We start from the raw sequence: 17,268 nt of genomic DNA on the forward strand, positions 1-17,268 counted from the left end.
TGAGTGGATGTTCTGACAAACCATGTTCACATACCCCTTGCCTTTCTGTTGTTTTGATATTATCTAACAGGATTACATTTATTCTGCCTAAGACAATTTTCATCTTTTTTCTCAAAAGTTAGTAATTATAAAAATAACAAATATTTGTGTACAATGCATAACAAATGCAACAGTAATAGAGAAAAAATTAAAACCAAGTAATGCCATATTTAAACTCTCAGAAATAAAATAGACTGAATAAACTTACATGATGGCCTGCTACACTGGCAACTAAAGCCTCTGTTTAGAACCAACTAACCAACTAATCTCTCCTTGCTGTCCTTATTTCAGATGTAACTAAAAATGTATGACAAGGTCATATGCCATTTGGCATAAAATTATAAACATTCTCTTATTTTCTGCTTACTACACGTGATTGCCTATTCTGAAAATGACTGGAATATGCACTCTGTTTCTCAATAATTGAATCATTTTAGTAAACATTTCTAATTTCAATGTTAATGATATGGAAATGCTAGCAATGATAATAACTGAAATGTTAGTATCTTAAATCAACTTATATGAACTTGACTGACATCAGCCTTTTAATCTTTAATTTTATCATCTTTAGGGTATGAAGTCATTTTTTTTTTTCCTGGTGATCACTTTTTTTCAATAGATGTATTAGTCTCAAAATGTTAATAAACAACAGCTTATACACACACAAAACATGTATTTGCCTAAATTTCCACTTTAAAGTATCTTCATTTCTTTAGATGGAGGCAATACAGGTTTTTTAAACAAGCAGTTCTGGGAGAACACATAGCTCCAAGTGAAAATATGGAATAGGGCATTCTTTAACTGTTCAGTCACTAAGTTGTTTGTATCCAATGCCTTGCAACCCCCCAAACTATAGCTCACCAGGCTCCACTGTCCCCCACTGTCTCCCAGAGTTTGCTCAAATTCATATCCATTGAGTCGGTGGTACTATCTAAACATCTCTTCTGCTGACCCCTTCTCCTTTTGCCTTCAGTCTTTCCCAGCATCAAGGTCTTTTCCAGTGCATTGGCTCTTTGCATCAGGTGGCCAAAGTATTGGAGCTTTATCTTCAGCAACAGTCCTTCCAATAAATATTCAGGGCTAATTTCCTTTAGGATTGACTGCTTTGATACACAAAAATAAACTCAAAATGGGTTAAAAACCTAAATGTGAAACTATATACTATAAAACTCTTAGATGAAAACATAGAACACTCTTTACCATAAATCATAGCAAGATTTTTTTTTGAGCCTTCTGCTAAAGGAAATTAAAACAACAACAACAACAACAAGCAAATGGAATCTAATTGTACTCAAAAGCTTCTACACAGCAAAGGAAACTGTAAACAAAACAGAAAGAAAACCCACAGAATGGGAGAAAATATTTGAAAAAGATGAGACCAACAGAGATTTGTCTCCAAAAATTTATAAAGAGCTCATGTGGCTCAGTATAAAAATAAGTAAAAAATGGGCAGATGGCCCAAATAGACAGTCCTTCAAAGAAAACATATGAATGGAAAAGCAACACATGAAAAGATTCTTGACATCAATATTTACTGGAGAAATGCAAATCAAAGCTACAATGAGATCTAACCTTACATGAGTCAGAGTGACCATCATCAAAGCTACTGCAAACAGTAAATGCTGGGGAGAGCGGTAGCTTATCATTGAGACTGCTCACATGTGCATGAATGTGGCCTCTGGAGACATGGATTCAGCCTGGGACCAAAAGACGCAGGCCCAGCCACTCACCACTTCGTGCAATGAAATTTATCACAGTGACAGTGAAAGCTTGCTGGAGAAAGCTTCCAGCAAAGTCACTGGGAGAGGCAAGAGAGTGCCTGCCTCGCTAGTTTAAGTGGAGCTTTATGTACTTCTCAGCTGGCTACTGAGAACAGATGAAAAGAAGACCTCAAGGTTGTAAGAGTTCCACCAGACCCTTACCCAAGGCACACATCCTGAGATAATTTGGCACAAGATTAGCCGGGAAGAACGGTACTGGGCAACAGCTCAGGGGTACAAGTCTTGAGAAACAGGCTCCCAGGCAAGATTTGTTACGATTATAATCATTAACATCAGTTCAGTTCAGTTGCTCAGTCGTGTCCGACTCTATAGAGCTTAAGAAAAGCATTTCCACCAGTAAGACATTGTGCAGTGTGAACACTAGTTCCTAGAGAGGCCAGTTCTCAGGCAAGACAGCTTGTTGCATGAGGCATAAGGAAAGCAAGAGTGAGAATGTTCACCTCCTCCTTAAAGGCGACCTGGACCGCCTAAGCTTTAACTCTCTCAAGAGTCTGGAGAAAAGGGAATCTTCCTGCTCTATTCATGGGGATATACACTGGTAAACCACTGTGGAGAACAGTTAAGCTTTCCTTAAGAAACAAACATAAAGCTACCATATGATCTAACAATCCCACTCCTGAGCATATATCCAGGGGGAAATGTGGTTCAAAAGGATACATGCACTTCCATGTTCATTGACAAGTTGTTCGCAACCATCAAGACATGGAAGGAACCTAAATGTCCAGGGACAGATGAATGGATGCAGAAAATGTGTTATATATATACAATGGAATATCACTCAGCCATGAAAAGAACCAAAAATGCCATGTGCGGCGACATGCAAGGAATTGGAGACTGTCATACTGCGTGAAGTAAGTCAGAAAAAGAAAAAGCAGTATCATATGATATTGGAATCTAAGAAAATGATGCAAATAGCTATTTATAAAACAGAATCACAGGTGTAGAAAAAATAACATGTAACTTGGGGCTAAGAAGGGGTGAGGGATTAATTAGGAGACTGGGATTGACTCATACACATTACTATATATGAAGTAAATAATTAATAAAAACCTACTGTAAAGCACAGGGAACTCAAGTGAACACATGGGAATGAAGTATATAAAAAATAATCTTAAAAAAGTTATTGTTGTTATTCAGGAAATAAGTCATGCCCAACTCTGTGCAACCCCATGAACTGCAGCACGCAGGCTTCCCTGTCCTTCATTATGTCTGGAAGTTTGCTCAAACTCATATCCATTGAGTCAACGATGCCATTCAACTGTGTCATCCGCTGTCACCCCCTGCTCTTGCCTTCAATCTTTCCCTGCATTAAGGTCTTTTCCAATGAGCTAGATCTTTGTATCAGGTGGCCAAAGTACTGGAGCTTCAGCTTCAGTTCTTCCAATGAATATTCAGGGTTGATTTCCTTCAGGATTGACTGGTTTGATCTCCTTGCTGTCCAAGGAACTCTCAAGAGTCTCCTCTAGCATCACAGCTTGAAAGCACCATTCTTTGGCATGCAGCCTTCTTTATGATCCAACACTCACATGACTACTGGAAAAATCATAGCTTTTACTATAGGGGCCTTTGTTGGGAAAGTGATGTCTCTACTTTTTAATATGCTGTCTCGGTTGGTCATAGCTTTTCTTCCAAGGAGCAAGGGGCTTCCAATTTCGTGTCTGTAATTATTGGATGCAGAGATTTTGGAGCCCAAGAAAATAAAATCTGTCACAGGTTCCACTTTTTCCCCATCTATTTGCCATGAAGTGATGGAACCGGATGCCAGGATTTAGTTTTTTGAATGATGAGTTTGAAGCCAGCTTTTTCACTTTCCTATTTCATCCTCATCAAGAAGCTTTTAGGTTCCTCTTTGTTTTCTGCTGTAAAAGTGGTATCATCTGCATATCTGAGGTTGTTGATATTTCTCCCAGCAATCTTGACTCTACTTGTGAGTCATTCAGCCTGGCATTTGGCATGATGTACTCTGCATATAAGTTAAAGAAGCAGGTGACAATATATAGTCTTGATATCCTCCTTTCCCAATGTTGAACCACTCTCTTGTTTCAAGTCTGGTTCTAACAGTTGCTTCCTTTCCTGCATACAGTCTTAGAAAACAGGGACGGTAGTCTGGTATTCCCATCTCTTTAAGAATTTTCCACAGTTTTATTTGATTCACATAGTCAAAGGCTTTAGAATAGTCAATGAGGCAGATGTAATTCCTTGTTTGGAATTTCCTTACTTTTCCTATGATCCAACAGATGTTGGCAATTGGATCTCTGATTCTTCAGCCCTTTCTAAATGCAGCTTGTGCATCTGGAAGTTCTCTGTTCACAAACTGCGGAAGCCTAGCTTGAAGGATTTTGAGCTTAATCTTGATATCATATGAAATGATTGCAGTTGCACAGTAGTCTGAACATTCTTTGCCATTTATTTCTTTCAGATTGGAAGAAAAATTGACCATTTCCAGTCCCATGGCCGCTACAAATTTTCCAAATTTGCTGGCATATTGAGTGCAGCACTTTCACAACATCATCTTTAATGATTTAAGTAGCTCAGCCTGAATTCTATAACCTCCACTAGCTTTGTTCCTAGTAATATCCCTTAAAGCACACTTTTTTCACTTTTTTTTTCACACTCCAGGATATCTGACTCTAAGTGAGTGACCACACCATTGTGGTGATCCAGGTCATTAAGACCTTTTTAGTATAGTTCTTCTGTGTATTCTTGCCACTGCTCCTTAATCTCTCTGCTTCTGTTATGTTCTTGATATTTCTGTCCTTTATTGTGCCCAACTTTGCAAGAAGCATTCCCTTGGTATCCCCAATTTTCTTGAAGAGATCTCTAGTCTTTCCCATTTTCTTCCACTTCGTTGCATTTCTTACCTTTCCTTGCTATTCTCTGGAACTCTGCATTCATTTGGGTATCTCTTTCCCTTTCTCTATTGTGTTTGCTTCTCTTGTTTTCCCAGCTATTTGCAAGGTCTCCTTGGACAAGCACTTTGCCTTCTTGAACTAATTGCAGGGATCACAGCCTTGTGTAACTCAAGGAAGCTATGAGTCATACCTTGAAGGGCCACCAAAATGGATGAGTCATGGTGGAGAGTTCTGACAAAACGCGGTCCACTGGAGAAAGAAATGGGAAACCACTTAACTGTTTTTGCCTCACGAACCTCATGAACAGTATGGAAAACAGAGGTGAGATTTTATTCACTTTGCTACACACCTGAAACTAATACAATATTGTACATATTTCAAAAAACTTAAAAATGAGTAAAGAAAATTTCCCATCTAGTATCTTCCTCTGAATGGAGCACCAGGACCCATCTTTGATTAAATATGAAAATGTTTTGAGGAATAGAATGCAAAGAGAGTCAAAATAAAGAAAATCTTAAAAGATAGTTGTCCAAACTTCAAAGACAGTATCACATTTCTTTCACAGACTGTCTATGATTTTTTTAGTCTATCCTGCAGTGTACAATTATGTAATAATCTTTAACTACACAGCTTATCATCAATATTTCAAAGGTACATACATATTGAATAATATGAATGGGTATGAGATGATATGCAGGGAATGACTAAAAGGAACAGAGTCTTAGAGAATAACCACCAGCCTCTGTTCTGTGCGCAGTTACAGCCAGGGGGAAACAATAGTGTGTAACCAAAATAGCCTCAGTGGGAAAAATTTCATGGAAAACTGAATGAATAAAATTTAAGAGACTTTAGTTCTGAAGGGGTTGAGGCAGAAGGCAAGAGTAGTAAGTGGTATTATCGGGGAGCTTGACTGTTCTGGGCTGAAAAACAGAATGTGAAGAACTCCTCTTCCTGAAGAAATATCCAAGAAGTAATGCAGGTAAATTCAGACAGGTAACCAAAACTAGTGGGTCGCTTCAATTAGGACAATAATAAACTTCTATAAATGGAGATGTGAAATTTATAATTGGGGAGTTCTTTTATTTATTTATTTTTAATATAAATTTATTTGTTTTAATTGGAGGCTAATTACTTTAAATATTGTATTGCCTTTGCCATACATCAACATGAATCCCCCACTTCATGGATTGGAAGTGTAAACTTAATCTGTGACTCTTTACCTGAGATTGGATTATGGTAATTGGATTAAGTAAATTTCAGAAGGTTAGACTTCAATCCTTGTCCTCTAGATGTGTTTACAATTCTTAAGAAATCTAATCACATGCTCCTATACCTTTATGCAGGGTTGATAACCCTATCACTTTGAGGAAGTGGACCCGGTCTTCAGAGGATATATAAAGCATCCAGCAAAGATCCAAGCTCATTCTTCTCCAGAGCCCAGAGCTGTTGCCTTCCGCATTGACTGGACTGTGGAGATTTGAAGGTGTTTGTCACCAGGAAGTGAACACCTAAACCCTGAACTGATTTAACAGAGTTACTTCCTGAACAAGAGAGAAGAGTTCTGTTAACAGTACTGAGGTGAGACCTGATCCAGGTACGATGAATTTGAGCTATGTTCAGTTAAAAATAAAACTTTAATGGTAATCATGGATAGAAAAACTAATTTCTTTGTCTTCCAGTAATATCTATTTTTAAGCCCTGCATCAAATATTTGTTCCATATGTGATTTTTAGACAAGTAATATTTTATCCACAGTATGTCAAGTATCCTCCTTATAAACTGGGGGTAAAAATTAGTGAATATTGGTGAGAATAATAAAATGGTTCATCCGTATAACAGGAGTTAACCCAATGCTTAAAAATAGTTTTCTTGGGGATGGTTTTGACCACCGCCTCCTGTACAATGTTATGAACTTCCATCCATAGTTCTACAGGAATATGGTTACTTCTTACAAACAGCTGAGAAAAGAGAAGCACAAGGCAAAGAAAAAAATGAAATATATATCCATCTGAATGCAGAGCTCCAAAGAATAGCAAGGAGAGATAAGAAAGGCTTCCTAAGTTATCAGTACAAAGAAATAGAGGAAAGTCATAATGGGAAAAAAATAGAAATCTTCAGGAAATCAGAGCTATCAAGGGAACATTTCATGGAAAGATGGGCACAATAAAGGACAGAAATGGTATGGACCTAACAGAAGCAGAAGATATTTAGAGGAGGTGGCAAGAATACACAGAAGAAGTACACACACACACAAAGATCTTAGTGACTCTAATAGCCATGATGGTGTGATCACTCACCTAGAGCCAGACATCTTGGGGTGCTTAGTCAAGTGGGCCTTAGAAAGCATCACTGCAAATAAAGCTAGTGGAAGTGATGGAATTCCAGCTGAGCTATTTCAATTCCTTAAAGATGATGCTGTGAAAGTGCTGCACTCAATATGCCAGCAAATTTAGAAAACTCAGCAGTGGCCACAGGACTGGAAAAGGGCAGTTTTCATTCCAATTCCAAAGAAAGGCAATGCCAAAAAATGTTCAAACTACCACATAAATTGCACTCACCTCACAGGCTAGCAAAGTAATGCTCAAAATTCTCCAAGCCAGTCTTTGTGAACCCAGAACATCTGAAGGTTCAAGCTGAATTTGTAAAAGGCCAAGAAACAAGAAATCAAATTGCCAACACCCATTGGATCATAGAAAAGGCAAGATAATTCCAGAAAAATATCTACTTCTGCCTCATTAACTACACTAAAGCCTTTGACTGTGTGGATCACAGCAAATGGTGGAAAATTCTTAAGGAGTTGGGAATATCAGACCACCTGACCTGCCTCCTGAGAAACTTGTATGCAGGTCAAGAGGTAACAATTAGAATCGGACATGGAATGGACTGGTTCAAAATTGAGAAGGGAGTATGTCATGGCCATATATTGTCACCCTGCTTATTTAACTTATAGGCAGAGTACATCATGTGAAATGCCAGGCTAGATGAAGCACAAGCTAAAATCAAGATTGCCTGGAGAAATATCACTAACCTCAGATATGCAGATGACACCACCCTTATGGCATAAAGTAAAGAATGACTAAAGAGGCTCTTGATGAAAGTGAAAGAAGAGAGGGAAAAAGCTGGCTTACAAATCAACATTCAGAAAACGAAGATCATGACATCTGGTCCCATCACTTCATGGCACAGAGATAAGGAAACAATGGAAACAGTGGCAGACTTTATTTTCTTGGGCTCCAAAATCACTGCAGATGCTGACTGCAGCCAAGAAATTAAAAGACGCTTGCTCCTTGGAAGAAAAATGTGACCAACTTAGACAGCATATTAAAAAGCAGAGGCATTATTTTGCTGACAAAAGTTCATCTAATCAAAGCTTTGGTTTTCCCACTAGTCAGGTATGGATGTGAGAGTTCGGCCATAAACAAAGCTGAGTGCCAAAGGATTGATGCTTTTGAACTGTGGTGTTGGTGAAGACTCTTGAGAGTCCCTTGCGCTCAGAGGAGATGAAATCAGTCAATCCTAAAGGAAATCAATGCTGAGTATTCAATGGAAGGACTTATGCTGAAACTGAAACTTCAATACTTTGGGTAACTGATGCGAAGAACTCACTCATTAGTTAAGACTCTGACTCCAGGAAAGATTGAAGGCAGGATGAAGGGGGGTTGATAGAGGATGAGATGGTTGGATTGCATCCCAGATTCAAAGGACATGAGTTTGAGCAAGCTTCGAAAGTTGGTAAAGGACAGGGAATCCTGGCATCCTGCAGTCCATGGGTTCACAAAGAGTCAGAAACTATTGAGGGACTGAACTGAACTGAAGAGATGGTGAAGGACCTCAAAGCTGAGAAAATGAAGGCCTAGCCATTATCCCTGGAGGTCACTATTTTTATCAGGTTTTTAGGGCTCCCATAACACCCGACCCCACACAGGGTGGCTTAAAATCAGTGTATTCTCTGACAGATCTGGAGGCTGGAAATCAAGGTGTTGGAAGGGCTGTACTCTCTTCGAAGGCTCTGAATGAATTTGTCTTTATCTCTTCCAGTGCCAGCTGGCTCCTGGCAATCCTCAAACTATGACATTTAACTTGAATCTCTGCTTCCTTACAGGACCTTTTCTGGTGCATCTAAAACACCCTTCTTCTTTCTCTCATCAGGACACCTGTCAGCAGATTTAGGGTCCACTCTCTACCCTGGATGGTCTCATCATGATGCTTTCACCTTGATTATGTCTCTATTCTAAAAATAAAGTCACAGTGATAATGGCTGTTGGGATTTGGACATAATTTAGGAGAGGGTAAGGGGCACATTTGGAGAAGGGAATGGTAACCCACTCCAGTATTCTTGCCTGGAGAAACCCCTAGACAGAGGAGCCTGGCGGCTACAGTCCATGGGGTCACAGAGGGTCGGACAAGACTGAGCAACTAACACAATGGGCACATTAACTCTACTTCATGAACAGAATGAAAGGATTCTGTCCTAAATTCAAGAGGTCTCAGATTTTTCTGGAGAAAGCAAAAACCTCAGTAGTTTTTCTTTGCTTTGCACATAGATTATATGCAGTAGAGAGAGAAATAGTTAAAGCAAGGTTTCAGATTGTGAGGTTTTGTTTAGTGAATTCCTTTGTAGTTTTTTCAAAGTTAGAATTACTGAGTCAAAGGCAAATATACTTTTTAAGGATTTGAATGCATATATACAGAACATCCTAAAGTCCATCATCTGGTTGGATCTCCTTGCAGTCAAAGGGACTCTCAAGAGTCTTCTCAACACTACAGTTCAAAAGCATCAGTTCTTCAATGCTCAGCTTTCTTCATAGTCCAACTCTCACATCCATACATGACTACTGGAGAACCCATCACTCTGACTAGATGGACCTTTGTTGGCAAAGTAGTGTCTCTACTTTTTAATATGCTGTCTAGTTTGGTCATAACCTTTCTTCCAAGGAGTAAACATCTTTTAATTTCATGGCAGCAGTCACCATCATCAGTGATTTTGGAGCCCCATAATATAAAGTCTGTCACTGTTTCCCCGTCTATTTGCCTTGAAGTGATGAGACCAGATGCCATGATCTTCGTTTTTTGAATGTTGAGTTTAAGCCATCTTTTTCACTCTCCTCTTTCATCTAAGAGGCTCTTTAGTTTGCTTTCTGGCATAAAAGGTGGTGTCATCTGGGGATCTGATGTTATTGCTATTTCTCCCAGCAATCTTGATTCCAGCTTGTGCTTCATCTAGCACAGCGTTCCTCATGATGTACTCTAAGTTAAATAAGCAGGGTGACAATATATAGCCTTGATGTATTCCTTTCCCTATTTGGAACCTGAACATTTTTGAAGTATTTTATTTTCTCTAATAGTGAATCTACTAATATTTAATCTTAATTTTGTGTTATAAGTAATGCAACATTTATTGATTCCCTTATTCTTTTTATGGATGACAAAATATTATATTAAAACTAATTAGAGCTACTCTCCTCTGAAAAGTATTTATGTGAAGGCCATGTATGTAATAAAAACAGCTGTGCTTTTTCATGAGCAGTTCATCCAAAAATATGGATTATATATCCCATCTATTAACTACCATGGAATCCTCCAAAAAGTTTAGCAATCCAGTGTACATTTTGATATATGATTTCAGTTTGCCTGTGCACATCCATAAGTAAAAGTATATACCCAAAATGATGCCATAGTTATTTACTGTTTTTTGAAGCTAAGTATCAAAATAATTCACTGATTTAGGCTTTCCAAATAATATCCTACTGTTACTTGTTTCACAAGTACTAATTGCAAAGTATATTTATATATAATTTTGGAAATAGAAGTCAATTTCAAGACAGATTTCAATTTTGAAATCTGTTATTGAAAACATTCTTTGGCCTAATAGCTAGTCATTTCAAGCCACATATAATTTTGACCATGTTGGGTTGAATCAAACTTTTCTCAACAAAGCAACTGCATTTTTAAAAATGCAATGTTCCTGTACAATTACTCTAAAATCAGAATTAAATCAAACCTGGATGTCAGAATTTGGAGCCTCTTTCTCTAATTCCCAAACCAATCTACAATAATTATTCATATTTTTATCAATGCTATACACTGGTAGAATTTGGATTACAACTGAAAGGGCTTTAATGACCATTGTAAATTTGATGTGTTACTAGACCGTAGAACTTGTGAATAAAGGGCAGCAATTATCAAATCATGTTAGGATACACATTCAAATATCTTAGTAAACTATAATCAAATATGGAGGGAATTTAAGGAGAATGCAAGATCCTTAAAATCAGAGAGGAATGGGTATTCAATATAAGATCAGTGATGAGGACTGGGACTTCAGTTGTGGATTCTATTAACATATAGGGATTAGAAAGATTTAGTGCAGTTAGTGTTGATTGGATTTATCCAAGGGAACTGTGGTAATCTAATCAGGAAGGGGCTCAAGGGTCCTGATAGTCAGGTCCTGATCTCAGATGCACTGTTTCTTCTGTTCAGAGTTGTTCTGAGTTGGCTGGACTGTGGACAGCTCTGAAAGTTACAGCTGCTGACCCATTCAGAGAACATAGAACTCCTGACTGGATGGGACTGATTATCATACCGGCATTGAGGAGACCAAATCTACAACTTTCTGGTGAGTAAATGGTTCTGGGTAGATGGATTCATATTTCTTTCCCTCAAAAAATAAGAGAATAATTATAATTCAGCAGTAACAGGCCTAATAATTTCTTAAGCAAATGAAAAAAAAACTGGTTCATAAGAATTATGTTATTACTTAGAATTCATTCTGGAACTATAGACTTTCCTTCAAATTATTGTGAATGAACATGAGTGATTCTACAAACTTATGATTCTATGATATAAAGGAAAATATTAATTTCTTAACGGGAAGTCCTAGACAGTTTTTCCCATTTAGCATGATACCTAAAATTTGATTGAGAAACTGCTGTAGAACATGAAGAGTAATATATTTGTAAGGAAAAGTTGGGTTTTCTGCCTTTAAATTATCCAATAGCAATCCAGACCTGATGATGGTTCTCAAAAAAAGATTGGTAACACACCAAATATCTGAAAAAAAAAATTCTGCACTCACTCTGATATAGAAGTGAAAACTTTTATTAACTTCAGTCATTTATTTTGAAACACAATATATTAGATGGCTGGCTTCCCTCATAGCTCAGGGGAAAAGAAGCTGCCTGCAGGAGAGACAGGTTCAATCTGTGGGTCTCTAGGGCCCCTGGAGAAGGAAATGTCAACCCACTCCAGTATTCTTGCCTGGAAAACCCCACGGACAGAAGCCTGGTGGGGGTACAGTCCAAGGGGTTGCAGAAGAGTGACACAGGCCTCAGGGACTAAACAACAGTATTAGATGGAGCTGTGTCTCTATTGATTGATGGATTTGATGAATTTGGCTGCACCAGATCTTTCTTGCACCTCGAGGGATCTTTAGATGGGGCATGCAAACTCTTAGCCACCACACAGGAATTCTGTGTCATGGCAGGTGAACACTTAGCTGTGGAATGAGGGCTCTAATTCCCTGATGGAGGACAAATGCTGGTCCCGTCCACTGGGAACATGGAGTCTTTGTAGGAGATTTTTGGAGATTACGCGTGAAATGACATAAAACATACAAGACATACAAAAGACAGACAGGACACCACTCTGGCCAGAGGAACAACTGGGCAAACTAATTGCCGTTTATTATTATAAAGTCCTCCTTAGGCAGAATTTCAGACTGTAAGAATAAGCCTTTTCAGTACAGTGCAGGTGCATACATGTTATCGTATAGCAAAGGGGAGTGAAATCTCTGTCTACTGAAGAGTCTGCCCAAAGCCCTCATCTCCTTCTTATCTCAAGCAGGGAATGCTCCCTTGTTTGCAAGGGACCATTAAACTCAAGGCTGTGTCCAGACTCTTCGGCAGAACGCCTCGTATGCAAGGACGCTCAGCCTGAGCAGAGAGACCCGTTTGCAGGCACATCTCTGCTACCCTATTAACCCTTCAGTCGTAGCCACTGAACCGCCAAGAAAGTCCCAGAACTGGTCTTACTGTGACTTGGAATTTGTATGTTTCCAAACAGGAAAACTTTTCTGATAGTAGAGCAAATCTGATAAGATTGGGAGTATGTTGATGTGCTAATCAAAGATATTGATTCCCCTTACATTAAGGTCACTTAAATTGAAGAGTGTCATTGTCAAAGAGAAGAGAAAATTTAATTGTTAGAGTTCTCAGAACTGAAAGTTGTAGTTAAACAAAGATTAGTGTTATGCTTAGGAGTCATTTTTATTAGAGATAGAAGGGACTGAGTTTTAATAGAATAAAATAGAACATTGAACGTAAGCACCTTTGTTTAGTGTAGATGACTGCGTGTATACCCTGTGTGTGATGTGTCATTGTTTCTCAGGTTGCTCTGTCAGAGGCGGTAAGAGGACTCTTCTTGTGTGAGTGCAGGAGACACGTGCAGAGAAGGGCTTCCCCTGCGAGCACCTGAAGTACCTGCGCCTCCTCCACAGGTCAGTGTTCCTGTTTGTTCATTTCTATGAGCTTCCCATGAGATGTGTTTTGTCATCTTTATATCTCAGCCAAAACAGAGAGTCCCTAGCATATTGTGAAGCAGTGAAATGAAAGTAGTTCAGTTGTGTCTGACTCTTTGAAACCCCATGGACTACCCAGTGCACGGAATTCTCCAGGCCAGAATACTGGAATGGGTAGCCTTTCCCTACTCCAGGGGATCTTCCCAACCCAGGGATCAAACCCAGGTCTTCCACATTGCAGGTGGATTCTCTACCAGTTGAGTCACAAGGAAAGGGTCTTGTTGTATACAGTTGTATTTAACATGCCTTATTATAATGTCTATTGACCTCACCAGAAGTGAAATACTGACCACTTAAACTCTTTTTCAGTCCTTACACGTTTACCCTTCTCTTCTTTTCATCTTCCCTTTGCACTTCTATGACATGTTTCTTAGATGAATTATATCTCTTACATGTTTCTTATATGAATTATATCAATCATCATCTCAACTGCACATTCAGTCTATGGCCATGTGGACTTTTCTTAGGAGGGAACTATGCTCAGAATCCTAAGGAGTGTTACTGTTCTAAAGAAGATTACATTCATAGTAACATTGAGCAGAAAGCACAGAATTCCTGTCTACATCCTACCTCCCCAGATTAAGTGCCGTTATCACATTATATATCAGAGTGGTGTTTATTATGATTTAGGAACCTCCACTGACACTTCATTATCACCCAAAATCTACGGTTTCACATTAGTGTTCACTCTTGGTGCTGTGCATTCTGTTAGTTTTCACTGAGACACAGTGACAAGGATCCAGCTTTATAATATCCACAAGTGTTAGACTGCTGAAAGTCATTTGTGATCACCTATTCATCAGTCCCATCACCCTAACTGCTGGGAAGCAAAGTTTATTTCACTGTCCTCATATATGTCTCTTTTTTCCCCATATATTCCTCTTTCCTGGAATGTCTTATAGCTGGACTCATGAAGTATGTATGCGTTTAGGCTTAGCTTCATTCACTTAGAGATATGAATAAAAGAATGCTCTGTGTCTCTTGCTGGCTTGATCTTTTTTTTTTTTTTTTAAAGTACTGAGTAATATTTCTTGGCCTTGATGTACCACAATTTCTTTATCCATTCATCTTGGTTGTTTTCAAGTTTTGTGATTATGACCAAAGTGCCTATAAACATCCCATTGCAAGTCTTTTTTTTTTTTTTTTAAATGAATATAGGTTTTCAAATGATTTGGGCAAATACAAAGGAGCATGAGTCCTGACTTACATGGTAGGATATTTAGTTTAGTAACAAGTTGCCTTATTGTCTTTCAGAAGGCTTGTACTGTTTTTCATCACCTTAGGAAATGAAACAAATTTCCTGATATTCCATCCTCTCAGTACTTGGTTCTTCTTTGGGATTTTGACCATTCTTGCCCATGTGCTGTGGTATCTCATCGCTACTTTAAAGCCCTCTTGCTTGTCAGGCATTTTAATTTTTAACTTCCCTTCCTTTTCTCTCGTCCTTTGTCCCTTAAGTGAGTCCCCAGGCTTTTGTTCATTTCTATGTAAGCCCCACTGTGGCAAGTTGGGGTCAGGCCTGAGGATTTTTAATTGTGAAAAGAAGCTTCATAATGCTCAACAGGACTCTCAACTCAGAGGATGGGTGGGTTTTCATTTATATTCTTGAGAGTAAATGAAATGACAGAAGGGACGTATCCCAAGGGGGCTGTGTTTCTCTCCTGTGTCACACAGGAGAGTAACTTTCCTTTTCTTTCTCCACAGAAACGGAGGATCGCACACAGTGCAGGACTTCAGAAATAACTCACCTGCTGAATCTTGAGAGTGAAGAAGCTGAAGATTCTGCTGAGGTGTCTGAGTTTCTGGGATCACATAAGTGTCCCAAAGACCTAGAATGGCAATGCCTAAACGCCAAGATGACTGGTCCAAGGAAGACATTGTGCAGTTACTGGAAAGTATGGAGAAAAGCATTCCATCCAGTGACAGGCACACGTTCAAAACAACCCAGTCAGTGATGGACTGGGAAAAAGTAGCTTTTAAAGATTTTTCTGGGGAAATGTGCAAACTCAAATGGTCAGAGGTTTCCCATAAGGTGAGAAAGTTTCGCACGCTGAAAGAATTAGTCTTGGAAGCTAAGGAAAATGTTAGCAATCCTTCCAAAGAACACAAGAAAACACAACAAAACACCAGAAAACACAAGAAACATGCTTATCTGTTCAAGAAGTCCCTGACAGCATACCGCCACATTTCCCAAGTGATGCGACCCCAGTACATCCAAAAACACCCCAAGATAAGCAACCAGCAGCTGACCAGGGTTCTGTCTGAGGAACACAGGAAGGAGCCTGAGCAGCTGAGGGTGAAACACAGTCAGGATCTTGAGAAAGAGAAAAAGGATTTTAGGGAGAAAGTGGCTCTGTTCAGAGCACAGCACCCTGATCTAGTCCCAAACCCGGAGAAATCTGGTGTCCCCCAAAGAAGTGAAATGAAAGTGCCAGAGAAGTTTCAGAAGAATGTTCAAAAGGTGAAGTCTCCCCGAGAAAACAGTTTACCCATGAAGTGGAAATTCCACGGAGAGCCCAAGAAGCCCCCGATGAATGCCTATCACAAGTTCCACCAGGATCTCTGGTCGAGCAGGGAGCTGAAAGTGGTGCCCCCGAGGGAGCGCATGGTGGAGATCAGTAGACGCTGGCAGCGCGTCCCCCAGGACCAGAAGGAGCTTTATAAGAAGCAGGCGGAGGAACTGCAGACACAGTACAAGGTGGACCTTGATCTCTGGCTCAGGACTCTGTCTCCTGAAGAATATACTGCCTACAGAGAGGCGACCTGTGCTAAGCGTAAGAACATGAGCATGATGAGGGGCCCGAACCCCAAGATTAGAAGGATGAGTCTGCAGTCCGCATCATCAGATAATCTGCAAGGAAGGCTTAGGGAGGACCCGGGGCTTCAGGCTTCAGAGTCAGAATCATCAGACACGACTGGAGAACATTCTCCTGCCTCAGGGAGATCAGAGGAAAATGAGGAAGGCAGCTCCTCAGCCCCCAGCAGTGAGGATGAAGACGGGGATTCTGAGCTGGAGGACCGCGCCTCCAGCTCCTCCTCAGGGGACTTTTCTGACTCGGATACCAACTGAGTTTAGTTAACAACCTGAAGGGACAGAACTTTCAGCAAAAGTCCATGGGCTCTTCTCTCTATGCCTCTTCATTGCCTTGCTTTTTTCCCTCCCTCTTCATGCAAAGTGGGACCTCTTGGAAAGAAGGCATCTTGTGCTGTAATTTGTGGCCTCTCCATCTACCCCATGTTCACCCCGAGAGAAAGTCTGTCCAATGACTCCTCATGGAATAAACCCTGAGCTGACTGGGCTGCGGGGCCCCCTGGACTAGACTGAGCTCCCTGAACTGGAAAGGCTTGCTCTCCTCACCCTCTGCCTGCCAGACGTGTGAAGGGCTCCAGGGTTTTGTGAGCCCCTTCTCTGTGACATTTCCCTCCGGACTCGGGCAGTGAGCTGGGGAGGGGAGATCTGATTGACTGGAAGTAGGAGACTTGCCTTAAAGAAAGCTGTCAGACCCTGATGTCTCTAGCCCGTCTCTCTGAGCTGAGGAGCTGGCCCTTCCTTACCTTGGAAGTGGGGCTGGCATGTGGGCAGCAGCATTTCCATGTGTGGGTGCATCCCATGAACTGTCTGTGAGATTTTCTCACTCATCAAAACCTTGAAATTAAAAATGTGTAACCCCTCCACCTGAATTAGCTTTTCCTTAAACCCAGCTTCCTCTGACTGGGTTTGAGTTTTCAGGCCATGTCTCAATTTCTGCAGGTTTCTGCCCCAACCACTTCCTCCTGCTCCAGGTTGTAATCCAGACTCAAATTGTATTATATTAGGACATGTATAGTTTTTGTGTCAGTATTTTAGTTCACAGTTACTAAACTGTTTGGGAATTCATCTACCACTATGACACTTTTTTATTATTTTGGTTTATTGATGTATTTGAAAGTGTATTTAAAGCTAGTGCCATCTCATTAAATTTTTTTTTCTTAAACTTTCCTGGCTATTTTCATTTTTGATTCTCATGGATAATTAATATCA

The 17,268-nt window shown here is 39.9% G+C and overlaps 1 protein-coding gene across 1 annotated transcript; it reads left to right on the top strand.

The window, feature by feature from the left end:
* The first annotated feature begins 15,144 nt into the window (after positions 1–15,144).
* LOC101109839 (upstream-binding factor 1-like protein 1) lies at positions 15,145–16,317 on the top strand. The gene has a single exon (XM_004019755.4). It carries the CDS (start codon positions 15,145–15,147, stop codon positions 16,315–16,317), a length of 1,173 nt encoding a protein of 390 aa, XP_004019804.4.
* The last annotated feature ends 951 nt before the right edge of the window (positions 16,318–17,268 follow it).

This window comes from Ovis aries, chromosome 21 (genome assembly GCF_016772045.2).
Source record: "Ovis aries strain OAR_USU_Benz2616 breed Rambouillet chromosome 21, ARS-UI_Ramb_v3.0, whole genome shotgun sequence".
Taxonomy (NCBI): Eukaryota; Metazoa; Chordata; class Mammalia; order Artiodactyla; family Bovidae; genus Ovis; species Ovis aries.